Source organism: Stegodyphus dumicola, chromosome 3, assembly GCF_044657685.1.
Source record: "Stegodyphus dumicola isolate Sdum_Otavi_A_Nest chromosome 3, ASM4465768v1".
Taxonomy (NCBI): Eukaryota; Metazoa; Arthropoda; class Arachnida; order Araneae; family Eresidae; genus Stegodyphus; species Stegodyphus dumicola.
This window is the reverse complement of record NC_140770.1, coordinates 50,150,254-50,168,554: the sequence shown is the minus strand read 5'-3', so window position 1 is coordinate 50,168,554 and position 18,301 is coordinate 50,150,254. Positions and strand designations below refer to the sequence as shown.

The 18,301-nt window shown below is 30.5% G+C and overlaps 1 protein-coding gene across 2 annotated transcripts in view; it reads right to left on the bottom strand.

Annotated features, from left to right (window-relative positions):
- Positions 1-18,301, bottom strand: part of PCID2 (PCI domain-containing protein 2) — a 55,172-nt gene that overhangs the window by 21,700 nt on the left and 15,171 nt on the right. Inside the window, exons 4-10 of one of the 2 annotated variants that reach the window (XM_035349944.2) lie at positions 10,292-10,357; positions 9,292-9,388; positions 8,963-9,060; positions 4,921-5,026; positions 3,816-3,910; positions 2,312-2,358; positions 873-973 (exon numbers count right to left, since the gene is read on the bottom strand). In XM_035349944.2, coding sequence (XP_035205835.1) covers positions 873-973; positions 2,312-2,358; positions 3,816-3,910; positions 4,921-5,026; positions 8,963-9,060; positions 9,292-9,388; positions 10,292-10,357 — 610 coding nt within the window. The remainder of the gene's footprint in view (positions 1-872; positions 974-2,311; positions 2,359-3,815; positions 3,911-4,920; positions 5,027-8,962; positions 9,061-9,291; positions 9,389-10,291; positions 10,358-18,301) is intronic. The other variant, XM_035349945.2, reaches the window with a different exon arrangement.

Sequence of the window (18,301 nt, the reverse complement as noted above, 5' to 3'; positions counted from 1 at the left end):
ACTTTAATTTTTGGGGAGTTTACAGCATATCTTGTGAATATGGTTTGAGACATATCAGCTGAACTAAAACTTCATGAAAGTTTTGCATCAGGGGGACACAAATTTTCTGTCAAAACTATCTAAAAAGCTATTTCCATTGGCAAATTGGATTTCCTTAAAATTTTCAACATTCACAAAGATATATGTTGTTTAATTAATAACTTTAATCCAGACATTTCTGACACTTATAAAATTATATTAACTTAATTTTTCAATTTTTGTTATTATTCATGCTGGCAGAGGGCATTACTTTTCTGTTTGTTTACTCCTTTTAGATATAAATACAATCACGGCTTTTCCTTCACTGCAGATTTCTCTGCTCCTGATGAAGAGGGACCTGTACATGTTTTCACTCAAAATCAATACAGTCTTGATTAAATGTAAGCCAAGCAAAAGTTTGCTGCTTTGCCTGATTTTACTGATGCAAATTAAGAGAAATGGCTTCTGAATAAAATTTATAGCATTACTCTTTCTTTATTATAATTTGGAGACACTATTACAGCAATTAATAATAGAAAAATGTGTTGCTATATTTTAAATGCTCATTTTATTTGTCACATAGAATGAAAGAAACACTAAATAGTTTAAGTAATATTATTATTTACAGGATCTATTTATTACATTTTAAAGCAATCTCTATGCACTACTCATTGACTAATGAAGGTGTGAATTTAACCCATTTATTAAATCCAATAAATTTTAGATAAAATTTGGAATACACAAGAAAAGAAAAATTAAAATGCTAAATATACAAAGAAACATGTAAATGTCCGACACATAAAAATCTGAAGTTACATATCAAATGTACAAAATACTGCAGCTGTAGTACTTACTAGAACCATTTTAACTGTAATTAAGAATATTAGAATCAGTCTTTTGTTCCTTTTAGAATCTTTATGACAGTGTAAAAATGCAAAAGATAGATTTTCCTCAGCTGAAAAGAAAAAAAAAAAAAAAAAAAAAAAAAAAAAAAAAAGCAACTTTAATATACATTCTTATAATGATAACTGCATTTAAGTTAATATAATACAAAAAAAATTGACAATTTCAGACATTCATGTAAAAATTAGACGTTTAAATAACAATTAACTAATTAAAAGATTTTAGACTATTATATTAGCCCTAAAAAATGGCCTCACATATCAGTTTTTTTTTTTTTTTTTTTTTTTTTTTTTTTTTAGGGAGGGCTACATATAAGGCAGCTCTATATATAAAAGATTGACATATGAGAAATGAAATGACTGCCAAGAACATTACTTTTGTGAAAAAAGGAAGTAATTTTTTTAAACAAAAAATGATATATGGTAAATTATTCTAAAATACATTGGTGAGCAACTGAATTACAGATAGTTAGCATGCTGATGAAAATATTTAACACAAATTTGATGAATGGGAGAACGAGGTAAGGCATGCAACTGGAAACTCGTCACACTTCATACTACACAATAACATTCAAGATTCTAAGCCACAACATTTCAGCACATTTGGCTAGATCGACCAGGCCAGGTGCTTGGATCACTCTGAAGTCATGCAGCCACTGGGTTTTTCATATGTCACCTCACACCAATATTGTGAATACATGAGTTCTGATGCACCACTGCTCAAAACTTACCGTTGCAAGTAATCATGTATCGATGAAAGGACTTGCCACCAGCCATGTTGGATGATAAAAGCAGATCTTCCAAATACTAATTCAGTATTGGAGGTCTACAAAATATAAGCAGTGATAACTCCTAGAAACACCTCCTCCTTATACATAAGAGAAGCCATTATTCTACTATATATCTGTTTACAAAATAGCAAAGGCACAGAGATTAACATGGATGAGGTACACTATAACTGGATCATTAAAGCATGGGGAAAAAGTCACTTGGATTGATAAGTATTAGCTAGTACATGCTAACTGCATGGTACAAGTATGTTATAAAGCTCATGAGGCGACGCATCCCTCATGAGATAAGGTACAACTGAATTGTCAGAAAGGTACAATTCAGGGGAGCAGATGGTATTTTCAGATAGAGATTGTTTACATGGAAAGAAATGTGTCCTCAGTGCAATTGACATTGGCTAACGAGGATCAATCAGTGTATTTTTTTAATGCAAGGACAGAGAAAATAAAGTAGGCATGGTTTCATACGCAATCTAAGGGGGGGAATATTATGTTGAGCCAACAGAATAATTAAGTGTATTTGCTCAGTTATAATCGTATATGTGTAACAATGATTTTAAATTAAATAAATATTTAGGAAACCTCCCTTTCTTGCATACTCACCAAGCTTGAATTTACTCTGAAACATTTGTTGCTGCCCAACAAAATACCTAAAATACAAGGAAACAAATGTGTTGAAAAATACTTTTGCAGCAGCAACAGCAAGAAGAAATTGTGTTTTGCATGCAATAAATGCATATTTTTACATAAATACATACATAGATTTCAACAGGTTCTCCCCCCCCCAATAAAGAATTTTTGCAACATATAAACATACAGTCATGGTTATTCTTTATTGAAATATCACTTATCAAAATTATATAAAGTTGATTACATTCAATATTAGGGAAAATATGTAGTAGTAAAGAATATGTCATACTGAGGGTTTTTTTAAAAATTATTGCTTTGATACAACTAAAAATAACAACAAATAATAAAATAGATTACAGTTAATTCCTAATTAACTGAACATTAACTGGATTAACTGGGCCTTGTCTAAAAAGGAGTTCTGCCTGCTTACTGTACACTAATAAAAGCTTACTGGAAAATATCACAAACCACCGAGGGGGATTACAAGAAATGCAAAAAAAAGAGAATAAATGGGAGATAATAATAGTGACAGCAGGTGATTATTTAAAAATAGCTTTCATCACAAAAAGAACAGAATTTAATTTACATTATCTGAATAAACATTTCTAAATCATCCACTCAAAATAAATTGCTAATCTGCAAAAATGAATTAAATATATAGCTATTAATCATTTACTTTCAATTGATTCTTATTGAAATGCAAGAATAACGTGAACGAAAATATCATTTTTTTGGTTTTGAAGCATGTCTTTTAATGCTTATAGAATTTGTATTACCAAATGAACTTATTCTCCAAAAAAAAATTCTTTAAAAATACAGCTAAATTATTAACAACATTTTCTGTGCATTATAATATGAGTTATTCCTCTTTCCTGTGTATTATTTTGCTAAAGTTGGATTAGCCATAGGATTAATGAGTTATTCCAACCATCCTGTGTATTTTTTAGCTGCTGGGATTTCACACCCAGTGTTATCCTGTTTAATCAGCAGTCTATGGTATTTATAAGAAAAGCCTGGATTATTTTACTTATATTTTATGTATTACCTATCTTTTCGTGTTTGAATTTTTAAAAATACAGACAAAATGTAAAACTGGCCCTGAACGAACAGGGACAAAATAAATACTCATGATGAATAAATTTTCCAATAGTTTCACTTTAATAACTAGCCTCTCCGAAAAACTTACTTATTCTTTATCTTAAGACTCATTGCATGAATCTTAATTGCTTTCTTTACAAACTATGATTATTTAAAAACATCAGTGTTAATTTTTAAACATACAAGCAGTACCTCATCTCTTTGAAAATTTCAGTTATCTATGTAACTAAATAAATAAAGAAGGTTTTTTAAGAAATTTTTATAAACAAATACCTTCCTTTTCCATCTTTAAATTTAACCTTCAGGTAATTCAAATTATTTTAATTTAAAAAAATTCAGTTTTTATTCATGATATGTTAAAAAATATTGCCATACTCACTTATATGTAACTCTCTGAGCAATAGGATACATATCCTTGAGATTAGAACTCTCTATCACACGAATCAGAGGTTTCAAAAGATGTAATTTATTTACCTAAAAATTTTCAAAATCAAGAATTTAAGAATATATTATAGACATTTAACCGATACAGATAATAATCCTGAAAATAATTCAGCTTTTCATGGCTAATAGAATTATGAAAACAGCTGGCTCTCTAAAGTATACAGATATTGATAGATATCAATAACATCTTTGTATACTAATTGCAAAAGTAGAGAGATATAGAGATATTGTACTTCTTACATTTATAAATTTAAAATTAAATGCAAGAGCCTACAGATAACAAAAATCACTTAGTAAATGTATACTGAGCATTTTTTTTATTTAATAAAATTAGCATTACATAACTTAAAGGCATGCAATGTCTGTGAAAAAAAAGAAGCTGTACAAACCACTTAATTACTCAGAAATAACACAGAGAAATTATGAAAGCAATAGCAATGCTTTCACGTCCTTTGGTTATGGGACAGCATATAGCCGAAGTTGCTTTTTGTTTGACAATGAGTAAAATAGCTACAGACACGTACAACATGCTTAAATAAACTTAGAATCGTGCAGCATTAACCTGCAGCAAACTTTTCATAATAACCAGTAGTGTCCTCTATAGAAATGACTAAATTGGCTATGTTAACAGCTCATAAACAGGACCAAATTAAACTTCTTCAATAATTTTAACATTGACTCATTAAATCCCATTTAAATACTGTGTAAAGTAGTAAATATTAGGCAATCCTAAAATATTGTCTGTAATTATGATGGTGAAACAGAATTTAATGCTAGATTGCAATTCATTCTGATTAATAAGTCAAAAGAAAACTTGTTCATTGACTTCTACGCTTGCATTGATATTTTGTTATAAATAATTTCAATAAACTCACAAAAATTAAACTTTTAAAACCCTACAAAAGTCTAAGATAAATATTATTTTAAGCAAGTGTAATTTCTTTAAAGTCATCAAATATATACATATTAATATTACATACAATTATCATTAAATATCAGTATACACACTTTTATATTCCATAATAATTCATTTAACTTACTTTAAAATATATTTTGAAAAGCTGGTTTGTTAAATTTAATATACCCCATCTTTTAGTATCTTCCTGCAATGAACGACTAAGAAAAGAAAAAAGGAAAATAATTGTACTAATTTCCCAATTTGGAATTCAAGTTAGAATGACTAAAACAATTTTTTTTTTTTTTTTTTTTTGAAAATGTACATTATACTAAGTTTTATACATAATGAATTTAACATAATACAAGTAAAGTATGTCCATGAGAGAATAACATATTTTCTTACATGATATTTAAATCTTATATACCATCCGATACAGTTTGACTGAAAATTCATTGCTAATTTATTACTTAATTCCTACCTTTCTCATGTCTCATTTTTATACAGAAAAACTCACTATTTTACAAAACAACAAATATATGTTCCATTAAAATATATGCATATAGTCTAGTACATATACATAATGAAATCTAATATACTCGTATATGTATCACAAATGCAAGCAACCTAACATTTTAATAACTTTTCAATTATATTTCATATATATAACTGAAATATATTTAGAATTTAATTAATTCAAGGTGATTTTTTATATAAAAAAACAAAGACATTACATATATCTATTTCTTAATAGTATGGGTAGAACATTAAAATGAAAATGAAAACATCCATGCCATCCCACTTCAATTAAAATTTTTCAATGTTACAATAATAAAAAATCTCTCTGCTGGTATGTTTACTGTTGATAATTTTGTAAAACAGTGCAATAAAAAAATAAATTTTGAAAGAATTTTGTCAAATGGAAATATACAGATTTAATTTCATAAATTATTCTACATTTATGGCTAAAAAAAGAAATGGCTATTTGCTCTATTTTCAACATTTTTAGCACTACAATTAATCCAGAAATATACATGTCTTCATTCTTCAAGGATAAAAAGAACATTTCTAATTATTTTTTTTTTTTTTAGCAAAACTCTGTAGCATTGAGAAAATAAAAAATGTGTAACATACTTTTAAATAAAATGTTTTATTATTAAACAAAGCACTGTGGTATTATAAAAAAGGATAATTAAAGTTACATGGAACCAAAACTTTTCAAACGAAAATGCAACTCTGCCTCCCCCCAAAAATATGAGTATAAATAAAGATTTATTTTGATATTATCATTGTATTACAAAAGTTTATTTTTCCCCTTCATTTAATATACAGTAAAAATTTCTTCCTCTTTTGGAAAGGAAGAGATAATTGTCAGATACCTCTATTTATGTACATGAACTAATTAAAAACTTTATTTTTGGTATACTATTCAAACATCTAAATTTTTTATCTGCTGATTCAGATTTATAACAGGGCAATATTTACTCGTTTATGTGTCATGCTTCCTGCTATTTTCATTTATTTTGAACAAATTAAAGATCAGAAAACAAAACATGGCTCTATCATACAAGCAGCAATAGCAGAATTGAACAATAGACTTAGCTTTTCACAAAATTTATAAGCTGTTTTAATATGCTTTCAATCTCATTAATATTTGAGAATAATAACTCAAGATATTTATTCACAGAATAGATAATTATCAATATTAGAGCAAATGTATTAAATAAATCTAATTCTATGTTTATTAAGATGTATGCTGAACTTCCCCCCCCCCAATTTCTGCCATTATTAATTTTTAATTTCAAATTCATTAAATAATAAAATGTAAAATGCAATAAAATTTTCAGGATGAGCTTTTACTATAAGATACCAAAAACTACTAGTAAATTTTAATTTCACACTAACAGCTTTTTTCAAAATATCTGGAAGTATGAACAATATTTCAAGTAGGTAAAATGGTTTTGGTTAAATAATAAGAATAATATATACGCAGCGTATTCGGAAACTAAGTACCGTTTCATTCTAGCGCCGTCGGAGTGCTGTGGTAGGCGTCTCGCACATGCGCACTAGACAATTTAAGACAATTAGTTCTCCCGCTGATTGTGAGATTCGTGCCGTGATTAAATTTTTGAACGCGAGGAATGTTAAACCGGCCGAAATTTATTGTCAAGTGACAGAAGTTTACGGTGAATACGCAATGAGTGATGGAATGGTGAGAAAGTGGGTAAGAATGTTTAATGCAGGTAGAACAAATGTCCCCGCCGAGGCTCGGAGTGGTCGGCCTTCTGTTGTCACCGATGATTTGGTAAGGAAAGTTGATGAAGCAATTCATGAGAACAGACGCTTCACAATGACAACTCTTTCAGAGGCATTTCCACAAATTTCACGTACTGTTTTGTTCGAAATTGTGTCTGACCGCTTGAATTATCGCAAACTGTGTTCCCGATGGGTTCCAAAAATGCTCACTGATGTTCACAAAACAAAGCGACTTGGTAGTGCCCTGACATTTCTCACGTGGTGCAGTGACGAGGGAGAAACTTTTTAAACCAAATTGTGACAGGTGATGAAACTTGGGTGTGTCATTTCACACCAGAATCGAAACAACAATCGATGGAGCGGAGACACACTCATTCTCCGAAAAAACAAAAGTTCAAAGTGACAATGTCATCACAAAAAATTATGTGCACTGTCTTCTGGGATAGGAAAGGCGTTTTGCTTACTGAATTTCTTCCCAGAGGTGAAACCATTAATGCGGCACGATATTGTGAGACTTTAACAAAACTAAGGTGTGCCATTCAAAACAAACAAAGAGGAATGCTCAGTAAAGGAATTGTGTTGCTCCATGACAATGCTCGGCCCCATACTGCTGGTGTCACTCAATCGTTAATTCGACAGTTTCATTGAGGGCAGTTTGATCACCGACCGTACAGCTCGGACTTGGCGCTGTCCGACTGTCACTTGTTCCTGCACATGAAGCACGAGCTTGGTGGCAAGTGCTTTGGATCTGACAATGACATGAAAAATGCTGTGGAGTCGTGGTTATCGAAACTGGCGGGAAGTTTCTTTGATGATGGTATACGAAAACTGGTCACCCGCTATGACAAGTGTTTGATCATTGGCGGAAACTATGTTGAAAAATAGTTTAAGACATGTATTTTCATGTAAAAATAAAATTGGATTCGAAAAAATTGTTTTACTAGTTTTTTTTTTTTTTTTTAAAAACGGTACTTAGTTTCCGAATACGCCTAGTATATATATATAAGACACGTAAAATGAAGCAATCAGTTTTAGATTGATAATGATTTTTAGAACAATTTCATATGTTTCTCCAACAGAGTTACAAATTGCTAAACATGCATCAAACTGCAAAATATAGTTACCTATTTATATTGCATCATGAATAACTAGCTGTGCAATGATATCATTACAAATAAGCAAGGAAAACTAGCAAGCTTGTAACACTAGTAAAAACACTAAATTTGTAACAACATTAATGTACTATGTAATGTAATATATATGACGTTTAATGTGCATCTGTACAATTCTATGGTGTTTTTGCTTGGAAAAACATCTGGCCCAAATTCAGTATAGCATACAGCCTTGTCATTAATTTGATAAAATCCAATTCCTATTTTTGTATTTGTCTTTATTTTTGCATTTATTCTGATTTTAATAAAATAATTATTCTCTTCATGAAGCTCTATGTATTGTTACTGTTCCTGCCTTTTGAGTTTGATTTCAGATCAGCATTTATGCGCCAAATTAATAGAAATGAGCCCAAAATTCACCATATTTTGAGGTAGATAAGCATGGAATTTCTCTTCTTCGAAAAGAAAAAATATTCTTCATTGTGAATTGAAATACATTATTTCTACAATCAAACATTATTATGAAAAAAATTAAAAAGTAAAGGAAGCAATAGTTACAATGCAAACACAACTCTGAATTTGTGATTACAATGAATACGGCATTTCCAAAATTTGCCATGAATTAAATTACAAATCTAAGCAAACTGCAAAATTGGATTAAAAAAAAAAAAAAAAGCATTTGCATCTCATAATTTTTTTTTTCCTTTCCTGGTTACGAGCACCATGAAAGATTACAAGAAGTAAAAAACTAATTTTAACAACAAAAACAGAGTAAATTTAAAATATTAGGATTGTTTATTTAAATAATTAATAACTAACTTATCTCCAACACATATTCTAAAAAAACCCATAAGTAGATCTGCTCCTTTCTCTAACATTTCATGAGGTTTTTCTTTTCTGTCTAGTTGCATATCTGCCTGAAATCATAGAGATATATTATAGTAACAACCATAAGCAATTTCCTCATTTAAAAACAGCATAAAAATACTTAATAAATAATGTTAGAATAACATTAGTAATTTGTCAGAATGATTAAATAATGTTAAAATATCAGTAATTTGAATTAGATTACTTAATATAATATAATATCAAAAACCTAATTATACATATACAAAAATCAATCATTGCTCAAGGAAAAAACAACTTACTTTTGTAGCTATTTTTCGCAGATCTAAACAAAGAGTATACATTATCGGTAAAGCCCAGTTTTCATCCTTCTGACTTTGTAAGATTTTGGTAAATGTCATATTAATGGTCAAGGAAAACATATATAAATCGACCTTAAAATTTGTATTAAGAAAAGTTTTGCTTAAGAATTGTTTAATAATACCATAGCATATATATACTTCTTACGGAGATAAGATTAACTAATAATAGAACAAGCAAAAAATACACTTAAAACTTCATCAATTAAAGCTACTGATATGCCCAAAAAAAATTTTTTTTTTTCAATTTAATTATACAGGTTGTATCAGTACAGCAGTGACAAACTTTCAGGAGAGAGAGAGCACACCTAGGCGATGGGAAATCACATAGGAATGCATGGTCAGAAACACTTCCCTGGCATCGTATTGACGTCACAAAAGTCAAGAAAGGACACGAACGTGGTAAGAAAACATGTTTATTATTTGGTAAGAAAAACAACATAAAGAGACAACGTTCAACATCATAAAAGGTGTTCAAAATTACGACCCGGACTGTGATGCAGGAACCATGCATCATGCATCTTCCATGCACCAGAGAAATGAGGCCTGCATAACAGTCCAGGGTCGTAATTTCAAACAACAATGTCTTCTTTAATGACGATTGTTATTTATTTCTGTTCTTATTTGTAGGTTTCTGCTGTACTAAATATAATAAAACATGTTTTGTCTCGCTGTTTGTGTCCTTTTTTTGCATTTTCTGTCATCACTACCGCACCAGGAAAGCTCTTCCGACCATGCACTGCTATGTAATTTCCCACATGTGTGGGGAAGTGTTGTAGGCGTACTCTATCTCTCCTGAAAGTTTGTGACTACTGTACTCATTTTCGATATATAAATGTTGTAACATCATTGTTTGCTATTTTAAGATAGAAAACATGAATTGCATAATATAATTGATGTGCCACATATATTTCTAGAGTACATGGAAATGTCACAAGGATACTGTACAAGAGTAAATTGATGCTTATATGCTTCTACATAATTTTCCTTTTGCATTTCTTGAAGACACCTATAAAAATCAAAGCAGAAATTTATAAAGTCTGAGAAACTACCATAACAAATTTACAAAAGTAAATAAGTTGTCATTATATATAAAGCCATAATGCATGCATTTAATAATACTAAAATGTAAATTTATTTCACACTGAAAAATTAACTATAGCTAATTTTTATATAAAACAGCACTAAAACCTGTACTGTTATTTTCACATTCACAATACAGCGGGGAAAATTACAATTAACATGCACAAAAAAAGAATTCCCCTGTTCCAATTTTTATTCCTGTTTCAGAAAATACTGAAAGTTAATAGTTTACTTAATGGTGTGATTCTTTTACATTTACACAGCCATGCTTACATATTTTTTCATTTGAGGCAAAAATGCAAATGTGCACCCCTATTTACATCAGGCCAATTTGTAAAGAAAAAAAAATAGCAATGCACTAATTTGTTTTTAAATATTGAAAATTGCATATTGCTCTGTAATTAAATTTTTTATTAAGAATAAAACAAAGACCAAAAAATTAAGCAACATTTGGATCATATTTACAGGGCACATGATTTATCTCCTTCCTATTCTCCAGTGATAGAATGGGGGGAGGGGGGGAATTCACATTTGTCGAGAATATATTTGTAGGGGTTGATCATAAGTAGCAATGACACCAGAAAATATTGCATGTGTCTAGAATGAAATATTGAGTGAGAGAAGATTAATAGTCAGTGAGACAGCAGTAAGACTGGGTTTATCTAAAACTGTTTTGCAAATTTCATATGAACACTTCACATGAGCAAAGTCTCTGCAATACGGGTACCCTGACTTCTTTCAGCAATTCAAAATTTAAAAGTCTCAGTACTGTTCAGAAGCAATGTGAGTTTAAGGAGCTTGAATTCCCCTTATAGCCCAAATTTAGCTTCAAGTTATTATTAACTGTTCTCTAAACTAAAATATGACTTTTGTGAAAAGAGATTTAATGAAGATGATAATGTAAAAAGAACAGTTACGGAATGTCTTGAGAACAAAACTTCAAATTACTTTTTAGGGGCGAAAAGCTGCTTATTAAATGATATGAAAAGTATCGAAGTACAGGTAGATCATATTGAAAAATAAAGTGCTAAAATTTTATATTTCTTTCAACAGTAGATTAGAATTACTTTGGATCTACCCATGTACATTTACCATGTTCTCAACAATAGTGTTTCCAAAAACATGGATAAGATTAAGAGATCAGTGCTGTTTACAGAAAATTCTGCTGTCAGATCCATAGTGACCAATCTAATGGCTTGGAAACTTTTCTTTCAAAAATTTACAAATATTTATCGTACAATATAGTGATGTATCATATTTTAAGATGTAATCTTTGGAATCCTCATCCAGTTTTGGAATTGTGCATGACTTTTTCATTAAAATGCATGTTCACAAGTAAGTGTCCAGACGGGTAACATTCAAAGCTAGTCCTGGTGTAATTCATGACTAATGGGTTGGCAGCATACAGCTTTCGAACTTTCTCCATGTATAACTTGAATATGGGACAGTTCGTTTGGTATATTCTCCATTAAAGCATCCATTTTACAGAAAGACAAAAAAAAAAAAAAACTCACATGCTTTATTGTAATCAACTGACTAAAGTAGTAGTCTTTAAAAGAAGCATATCTTTTATCAATCAAAAGAATTTTATTGTAAGAAAGGCTTATTTGAACTTGAGCAAAATACCATATGCCAGCTAATTCTATTTTAAATATGACCAATAGTACAGCTCTCAGATAAAATTTTATAAGTTACTATTCTCATCATATCTTTACAATACAAGCACTATTTTAAAGTTATTAGGATTTAATATCACTTCATGCTTTTTTCATGACTTCACACCAATTCAGTTCTCTGGACTTCCTTCTATTAAACTTTCACGAACATTATAACTGTTTCCATTAATTAATTCTCTAGACTTCCTTCTATTAACTTTCACGAATATTATAACTGTTTCCATTAGTTTATATTCCCACTAATAAACAAGTTTATTATCTAATTTATATTGATGTTTTCATTTTAGTTTTCTCTGATCTTGTATTCAACCACTTTACAGCATTAATTGTTTTTTCTTTTCTTCACAAACTGTTTTTTTAAATTTCTTTACCCAAAAAAAAAAAAAAAAAAAAACATTTATACATATATTCTTTCTATTAGTTACTTTAGAATCAAAAGAATGAAACTTAGCTTTTTAAAATATATACTTTTATATCAATGTCAACAATATTAGAAATAGCTAGAATGTTTCATTTTAAATTTTCCATAAAAAATTCAAAATTATAAATCAATCTCTCTTTTTTTTTTTTTTTTTTAATACTTATACTAAGGAATGCATTTTATGGTTCCATTATAAGCAATAGAACTCCAAAAAGAGAGAAAAAAATATTATCTTATATATTTACATTCTTCTAGTCTTTTCAGAGAATGAGACTGACTGATGTCCCTGTTCAGTTAATTCAGCAATGTCCAGAAATAACCACAAATGAAACCAACTGCACAATTCCAAGCAAATGAAATTCGAATACAAGGAGACAAAATTCCAAACTATGTGTCTTATTTATCGACACATTTTACACAAAAAATAGAGCAAAATGTTGAAAACATGACACATATTTTATTCTTAAACATCCTTCTTTAGCCCTCTGATGCTATTCCAATAAGCTTTTTTTTTAATGAGATAACTTTTGTTACAAAAAACTGTAGGGAGTTGCACCACAATCCATATTCAGTAAGCAGACTTCAGAAATAGTGTTAAGGCGAACTAACAGCAATCAGACCTGTAGTTCTATTGCATAGATAAAAATTGGTATTTAATAAATTTTGATATTAATAATTAGATTTTATTGTTAACTATATTGACAACTGCTACTGGCCACACATAAAAATTTGAGTTTAACAAACTCCTCAGTACCTTCAAATGATCACATTATCTCAATAAATCGTCCGGAAAAATAATTAGTGATATTAACAAATAGTTGTATTTCTTTTAATAAGCAAGCTCTAGATAAATGAATCTCTATGTTTCAAAGAGCCATACAGTTCAAACAAATGCAGTGGCTGAACATACACCACAAAATAATAACAAAAATAGCACAAAAAGGATTCAGCATTAAAGACATTTATTAACTTCTAGATTTAATAAACATTCAAGTAATTGGGTTAACTGATCAGTTAGTTTCCTACAATATTTTACTAAAGTATAATATTACAGCATTTTAAATCTATACTGCACATACTCAGGAGGACCTTATCCTAATCTCAGGACATCGAAAAATATTACGTCTCTACAAACAGGCCGATAAAAATCCTTGAAGGCTTGAAAAATATTGATTTCAAATTTCCACCTGTTAACTAAGTTACACATAAATATCACTACAAGCAAGGTGGTAAATACTACTTACATGAGCAGACTTCAGGTTTTCATAAAAAATAAACCAAAACCAAACTAAATTTCATGATGCTAAGATGTATCTATCAGAGAAACAGTCTGCCATGAATTTATTCATTTATTTATTTATTAATAAAACCAGCCCTTAACGCTTTGCAGCTGCTCCTACTGTTTGTAAGAGGAGTTGACCTATCCATTACTTTGAATACCAATTTGGAACAGTTTCTTGTTTAAATTTATTAACTTAGTAGTGGCTAATGAACTATAGCAAAATATTATATCCTTTTTGTCAAATAATTTTTCATGTAAATAATTGATTTATAATTCATTTGTTATTAATGTATTTGTGTTTGGTAGTATTGTTATTCTTTTAAAAATTTGCCTATATTGTGATTTGTTTAATTTGCATTTAATAATTTGTACTTAGTCTATTTAATTCATATTATTTAGAATCAAAGCAAGTAATTTGTGATATAGAAATTAATTTACATTGATATTTGTTTCCTTGGTTATGCTGTTATGACTTTGTTGTGTGATTTTAAGTGAATGCTTTTTAAAGTGTTCATGTAGGAAGTAAGCACAAATTCTCTGAACAAAAGGGCACTCCAAAGCTCTTGCTTTGATTCCTAATTTGGCAACAAAAGTGAAAAAAACTTTCTATTTAAACTGTGTGTGTTATGCTTAGAAAAGATTCAATGCTTGCTTTAGACAATTATGCTTGATAATCTTTGGACCATTTTCATCATATTCATTGAATGAGTGATCTCTGTGATGTACACTGATTTATGTAACTTTATATGTGCCTGCATCATTAAAAAGAATTATGTGTCCAGTGTATCTTCCAAGTCCCTTTTGAATAAGAACTTGAAAAGTACACTGAACCACTATATTTGGATAACCTTTTCTAAAATTAGAAAGTTCAGTTTGTAAAAATCTGGTTTGTGCCAGTTCAGAAAAATCAAATTTTACAATATTTTTACTTCAATGAAATAATTAATAAAAATTGACAATTTATGGGTATTTAAAAGCCAATTTTATCACTCATTAAAACAATGAGATGATACTTAATTTTTGTTAATATTATAGAAATAGCACATTAATTTGAATCATCTTCATTTTGCAATTCTAATAATACAAAAAAAAATCTATTTACAGCAGATAATTTTAGCACATCATTACATATTTCAGGACTTAAATATTAAAAAAAAAAAGAATGAAATCCTAATATCAACAGCTTGTTTCAGCTTGTTTTCACAAAAACATTATTAAATTAAATAATTAAATATTCTTGATAAAATATCTTAGCTTAATACAAAAGCTAACACCTGCAAAAACTCACTAGATAAAAGCAGTTACTTAATTAAGACACAATGACACGCCGAATAAATACTAATTCAGAAGTCAAACAACAAAAATCAGCGTTATATTTACAAAATTTTCACAGGACTAGTTTCAATGGTTTTACCGAACCACCATCCTCAGCTGCAAAACCGCAAATGAACAAGATAGGAAATAATAATTAGATAAGATAAGAAAGCCTGGACAAGAATAAGCAAGTGGCGCCATCTGTTGGTGAAACCAGAACTAAAACATAATTTCTTTAAAGGCCGAAGGCAAATTTGGATTGGAATTAGGATCGTCATGTTGCAAATAACTTTTATTTGTGATTATATTTCCTATTTGTATTTTACAACATGTGTGGCAACACGCATTTTATATTTTTCTCTTGGCAAAGTTTTTTTTTCTCTTGGCAACGTTTTACTTTACCATGTAGAATTTACTATACTTATGCCATTTTGTGTTTCAATATATGTTAATTTAGATGAATCTCTGCTTATTTATTTGTCTCCATTCCTAAAGTTAGACTTCATCAGGTTATGGGTACCAGCATGATATAATTGTGCGAGGAAATTTATGAGCGAAGTGGGGATAAACATTACCGGCAAGTTCGTAAGCCTAACACAGCAGTTCTTAAGCCTTACGTGAGTCGGCAAATTAGTTCGCAAAAATGGAAGCTGCGAAGATATTGGTTCAGCCATTATGCGGAAAAAGTGAGCATTCTCAGTTGAAATATAGAATTAAGTTCATTTAGCATTCTCAGTTGAAATATAGAATTAAGTTCGTATTAAATTATCACGAAACCGCTTTAGAAGTCGTGGAAGGAAAACTGAAGAAGCCAGAGGAGCCTGATCACCTGATCATGCGGCCACCGAAGAGATTCGAAAGAGATTTAGAGATTATATGAAGGTTTTTAATAAAGCAAATAATTGCGCTATGATGGTTCTTACGAACTCCATGACTGAAGACACTTTACAAAAGGTAATGAGATTTGACAGCGCAAGAGACGTTTGGCTGGAACTTCACAAAGTATTCGAAGACTCTTCCAATAACCAACTTTATAACATATGTTTACAGTTCTTCAAATTCAGTTGGTCAAATGATGATATGGCAGCTCATTTGTCAAAATTGAAAAATCTATGGAATGAACTGAACAGTGGGCTTGAAAATAAGGAAGAAAACAGACTGCCAGAAATGCTGTTGATTTGTAAAATATTGGATACTCTTTCTCCCAGTTACCGTACTTTCAAATCGAGTTGGTTACTTCTTAGTGATGAAAAGAGAACTTTAGATGAATTAACCACACAATTGTGCACCCATGAAAGAGAATTAAGGAAAGATCCAAATTTTTTAGAAACTTTAGATCAGGAAGCATTGATAGCAAATCCGGAATTTAAGCGGAAATCATCTATTAACAAGAAAAACAATGGCAAGTGTAATTATTGCCACCAGAGAGGACATTGGGTCAGAACATGCAAGAAATGGATAGCTAATGGAAAACCGCCGAAACCCAGTCCCCATATAGGGCCAAACAAGGGAAGTAAAAACAGTGTTGCTGCAAATATGACACTTCTAGCTGTAGATGATACAATATTTTCTGCAGAAACGAATTCTGATGATTGGTTTATTGATAATGGGGCCTCGAAGCATGTCGTAAATAACAGGCACTACTTTATAGACTTCAAAAGATTTAAGTTTCCTCATAGCATCACTGTGGCAAATGGAAAGTCATTATCAGCAATTGGAAAAGGCACCATCAAGATAATGACCATTGTAAATGGGATGAATCAAATCAAAAATCTTGAAGATTTCTGGTATGTTCCAGAAATAAGTAAAAATCTATTTTCTGTGTTAGCATCTCAAGATAGAAATCAAAACAGTGTGTTTGAATCAACATTTAAGGACTGCTATTTAAAAATAGATGGTGAAATAGCTCTGCATGGAACAAGAAATGCTGGTGGGGGTTTCTTCAAAGCCGTGATGAAGACCTTAGTTCCTGAAACTCACATTGACATCAACATGACTGAGAATAATGAATCAACTCTCCAACTTTATCATGAACGATGGGGTCACCAAGATAAAAAGCATGTAAAGGCCATTGTAGAGAAAGAGTTGAATATTAAGATTAAGTCTGATATGAAATTATGTGAAGCTTGTGTAGAGAAAGAGTTGAATATTAAGATTAAGTCTGATATGAAATTATGTGAAGCTTGTGTATACGGAAAATCCCATCGTTTAAAGTTTGGAACCAGGAAAGCGGTTACAAAAGCTGGAGAGTTGTTCTCGACAGATATTTGTGGGCCATTTGATCAGTCATTTAGGAAATACCGTTACTTTGCAATCTTCAAAGATGCCTACACCAAATTTCGATACTGTTTTTTCTTAAAGCACAAATCAGAAGTAAAAGATGTGCTTGAAAATTTCATAGCTCACGCTAAGAACTTAGGGCATACAGTTAAAGAAATACTCAGTGACAATGGTGGAGAATTTGACAACCAAGCCGTTCGCAAGATCTTGAACAAGCATGGAATCTTCCAGAGGCTCACAGCTCCGTATACACCAGAACAAAATGGCAGTGCTGAACGAGAGAACAGAACAGTCCTAGAAATGGTCAGAACTCTCAAATACTCGAATGAGGAAGTGGACTTTCCAGCTTTCCTATGGGCAGAGTTCGTCAGTACTTCAATTTATATATTGAATAGGACAGGCAAGTCTTCAGTTCCTAATTCAAACCCTTATGAATTATGCATAGGAAAGAAACCCAGAATAAAACACATGCGCATCATTGGATCGACTTGCTATACTCATATCCCAGTTCAGAAGAGGAGAAAGATGGACAATAGGGCAACTAAAGGCTATCTCTTTGGGTATGATGGAGATGAAAGGTACCGCATTTACATCAAAGAAACCAGTACAGTAATCTGTTCCCGAGATGTCATATTTGAAGAGAAACCTTCCATGACTGGAAACATTATAACATTGCACCCACAAAAAGTTTCTGGAAGAAATTCATCTCAAGATGATGAGTTGAAAATAAAGTAATAGACGAAGGCCCTCAACAGGAAAAGAAGGAGGTGGAGGATATACCAGAAAAAGAGACTCGACCCAGAAGACAAATTTCAGCGCCTAAGTGGACAAAGGATTATATCATGGAAAATTCAGAGATTTATGAAGAAAATCCTCCAGAAATAAATGGAATTACAA